Source organism: Scomber japonicus, chromosome 10, assembly GCF_027409825.1.
Source record: "Scomber japonicus isolate fScoJap1 chromosome 10, fScoJap1.pri, whole genome shotgun sequence".
Taxonomy (NCBI): Eukaryota; Metazoa; Chordata; class Actinopteri; order Scombriformes; family Scombridae; genus Scomber; species Scomber japonicus.
The window spans coordinates 10835424-10839465 of NC_070587.1; the positions used below are offsets into that span (position 1 = coordinate 10835424).

General features: G+C 37.9%; 1 protein-coding gene across 1 annotated transcript; it reads left to right on the plus strand.

Moving 5' to 3' along the window:
- Positions 1-975, plus strand: msmp2 (microseminoprotein, prostate associated 2). The gene is made up of 3 exons (XM_053327461.1): positions 1-109; positions 607-715; positions 801-975. Exons 1-3 carry the CDS (start codon positions 1-3, stop codon positions 973-975), a joined length of 393 nt encoding a protein of 130 aa, XP_053183436.1.
- The last annotated feature ends 3067 nt before the right edge of the window (positions 976-4042 follow it).

A 4042-nucleotide genomic window follows, 5' to 3' on the forward strand; every position in this document is an offset into this window, starting at 1 on the left:
ATGGCAAACACAACAGGAGGTGCGCTCTTGGCTTTGCTATTCATCCTCAGTGCCAGTGTGCCATGTCTTTCTGTGTATAACAGCGGAGAGTGTTTCTTTAACACCAAAGGTACAGTACAGTGTAAATGAATTTTGCATGGTACAGTTTTAAGCTACTTGTACTATACTTTATGCTATAATTTATACTTCTACTTCACTGATTCCACTACACTTATTTGACAGCTGTAGTTATTATTATATTATCTAAAACATGATACATTTGTAAAATATGATGCATAGATATAACATAAAGGACCAAAATATAGATATGTAGCTTACACATTAATGCATCGGTAAAACTAAAACAACAGTGTAATAGTATTTAGTTGTAATAGATGCGATAAATGTGTGATTGTGATATGTGATAAATGTGTGATAAGTATCTGCATTTTAATTTGTTGTACAGGATTGTGTGCACACTACTGCTGTAATGTGCAATGAAGTTTGATTTGATTTGATTAGTAGAATATATTTTACATTATAGTGTCTCTACTTTGACTGTGTACTGATCTGAGTACCTCTTCCACCACTATATGCATCACAATACCTGATATTTTATATTTTCAGGCAGCTGTGAACACATGGGTGAAGTATATGGGATAGGAGAAAGCTGGATAACCAGTGATTGTTACCAATGTGTCTGCATGGAGCCTTTCGGAGTAGGATGCTGTGACCAGTAAGTTTCTTTTCATTAAACCCCCAAAAAGCTTTTATTTGGATGTAGCATATACACTCTAATATGACGCTGATCTTCCCAACAGTGAATCTAAACCGGTGGACTATCCAGACTGGTGCGAGGTTATCCGTAAGCCAGACTCTTGTGCTAGCGTAGCAGTGATGAGAGCCAATCATAAGCTACCCTGCCTCTGGGGACGAGGCCGCCTGAGACCAGCTGCACGCCAGCCGTGGAAATCTGACAATGATCCTTTATTTTAAGCAAATAACAAAGCATTAGATTATGTTAATTTTGGAATTAATAGATAAAGGAAGTGAGTTTCATTTTATATTATTGTTTGTCAGACAGCAAACTGTGTTGAATTTTACAAAAGAAATCTGCAAATAACTATCACAGGACATATCTGTTAATATTTATTATTTCACAATTGAAAAATGTTGTTTTTGATGTTTGTTGTTGATAAGTTGTCTACATGTCTGGTTTGTTTCTGATTCATGTTTTAATATTGAATAAACATCTCTATGTCTAATATTTTAGTTGTCATTCACTTAATTATGGCACTTATTTATTGATCTGACTAATTACCTCCTTGCTCGATAATATGGTAATGAAAAATATAAAATATAATATATAATATTAAATAGGGAATCCAGCCAAAAAGAGAATTTATATTGTGCTATTCCAAAAATATTGGGTGTATAAATCAATATCTACAAACATTTAGGAGACTGGATGTGACTCTTTAAGAGAAGCAAGACCTGAAGAGAGAATCAGTGGGCTCTGTGCATGATGTTTTCAGGGGTTTAGAATCAGTTTTATTAGCAAACGAGCAGACAAAGAATGTGTCTTGGTGTTGGCGCCCACAAATGCAACAGAGAAAAATAAAGAATAAAAATAGAACAAAAGCGAGGAAATCATCGCTTAGCAAATCATTTAATGGATAAACATTAAGAAGGATTTTGAAATAGACTTGTTTTGTCTCAGGGCTTACAGGAAGAGGAGAATATAGTTAGTTTCTTAATGTGCGTGTGTGTGTGAGAGAGAGAGAGAGAGAGAGAGAGAGAGAGAGAGAGAGAGAGAGAGAGAGAGAGAGAGAGAGAGAGAGAGAGAGAGAGAAGAGGTGATCATTTCAAGATTAGGGTTCAGGCATGCAGGTTTTCACTCCATGTTATTTTTAATGGGGAAAAGTCAATAAAATGTGTCAGACTCAGGAAGATGAGAACAATTTCTTAAAGGACAAAACTGAGAATTTAATGTTACAAGTCTTGGCATTATCTTATTCAGATCTAAACTTCAGGTCCCACTTTAACAAGATGACTAAAACATTATTTTTTTAACCTTAGAAGCATAGCTAAAGTACGGCCCTTTATAAATCAAAAAGATTCAGAAAGACTGATTAATGCTTTTATCTTTAATCATGCCTCTGTCTTGATTACTGTAATGTACAGAATGTACAAAATTGGGGATGCAGCCTTTGTCAATTATGCCCCAAAGCTATGCTGTGTGTTTTTAACACCCAGAGCACCACTAAGGGTCTTTTTGTGTTTGTTTGTGAGGTTAAAAACCCTGGATAGATGTTGCAGGCTAAGCTGAAAGTGGCTTATTTCAGTTAATCAAGACTGGTGGTGAGTCTGTCTATTGGGAAAAGGGAAGATCTGTTTGCTTATGGCTTCAAGGACTAAGGCAGATTTAAGGACTGTGTACAGAGGGTTAGGGTTAGTTTTCACTTACTAAGTCTGAGTACTTTATTGTCTCTGATCTATATTGGGTTTTATTTCCATCTAATGTTACATGGATGTTGAGGTCAGTGGTCGGTAGGTTTGAGCAAAAAGACTGTGGTGTGTGTGTTTTTAATGCCCACAGTAACACTAATGGGTTTTTTATTTTTCCCAGGTCAGTTGCGGGTTACACCTGACACAGATAAGACCCACAGTGAGGTCAAATCCGTGGGAGGACATTAAGGGGTAAACTGAAGGAGGATTAAAAAAGGGAGGTTCTGTTTGCTTATGGTTTCAGAGACCGAGTTGGTAATTTATGGATTGTGTACACAGGCATAATACTTTCTGAGTTTTCACTTACTATGTCTAAAATTACCACCACTGAAGCACACATTCCTATACATTGCACTCTCATTTCATTTCGACTTATTTCTATTGATGTTATCAACTGAATTTTATTTCCTTCTTATGTTACATGAATGTTCTTGGGGTCATTTTCATGTGAAACACTTGTAATAATGTAATTTGTTTTGCTGTAAAGCACTTTGAGCTGCATTTATTGTATGAAAGGGGATTTACAAAATAAATCATTTAAAATCATTACAACACATCATGCATTGTAGTTAATATAATGCAGAGAGGAATACATTAAGAAATATAGTGAATGATCAACATTAACATTAATGGAGGCCTTATGTACCTACCAGAATACTGCGCTCCCAGCATGCAGGCTTACTTGTGGTTCCTAGTATCTCTAAAAGTAGAATGGACTTCTTCCCCAGAGTTGTCTGTGCTTTCTCGTCTCACAGGTAATCTGGTCCTGTAGATGTCTGGATGACAGATTCCAGTCCCGGACCTTCTAGCTTCATTGTTCATTTTCAAAAAAGGCCATCTGGAGTTTTTATCGTCAGTGTGTCTGTATGTAGTGTTTTCTACCTGACGGGAGGAAAACACATATTGTTTAATTAGCACTTGGCTGATAACATAGACTGTATAAAAGAAAAGAGCTCCATGTGTAGGCCTAGCAGATGTGCAGTGACTGAATTGTATTCCTCAAAAAGCAATAACAATATAAACTTCAAGTGGGGGGGGGGGGGGGGGGACTATCAGGACGCTTTGCTCTCACGCGCTGCATTGATAGTCACATAAACACACACGCGCGCAGTCACTCTCTGCAGCGCAGTCTTGCTTGCTCGATCCAGATTCCGGAAGATTGTGTCTCATTTACATCCTACTCAGTCTTTGGTTATGCCCCTAAGTGCAGCCACTCTTTGGCAGGGAGACAGAGAGAGAAAGAAGCGCCTGTTCGGGAGAAAACCGCTTCAGTGAAGTCTGAAGAAGTAACGCCGAATTTCTTTTTGGCAGTAACGGTAACGGCGTTGTAACGGGGGAAACAGTAATTAACTTGATTACTCGTTACGGGAAAAAATAACGCCATTATTCCCATCACTGCTCCTCAGTGAGAACAAATGAAACAACTCAAAATACGCTCAGGACAGTAGACAGGTTTGTTGCATACCCTAACAAGGCACTCTAACCTTAACTACAAAGAGGAAGAGGAGGAGGAAGCGGCGCAGCATTATGTCGTCACACCATGGCGCGCTGTGGA

What these genes read in the sequence shown, in the direction of transcription:
- msmp2 (XM_053327461.1), top strand. Translation starts at nt 1, where the DNA reads ATGGCAAACACAACAGGAGGTGCGCTCTTGGCTTTGCTATTCATCCTC. An exon ending in GTGTTTCTTTAACACCAAAG is followed by an intron (nt 110 to 606) that starts GTACAGTACAGT and finishes TTATATTTTCAG; the next exon opens with GCAGCTGTGAACACATGGGT. An exon ending in GGAGTAGGATGCTGTGACCA is followed by an intron (nt 716 to 800) that starts GTAAGTTTCTTT and finishes TCTTCCCAACAG; the next exon opens with TGAATCTAAACCGGTGGACT.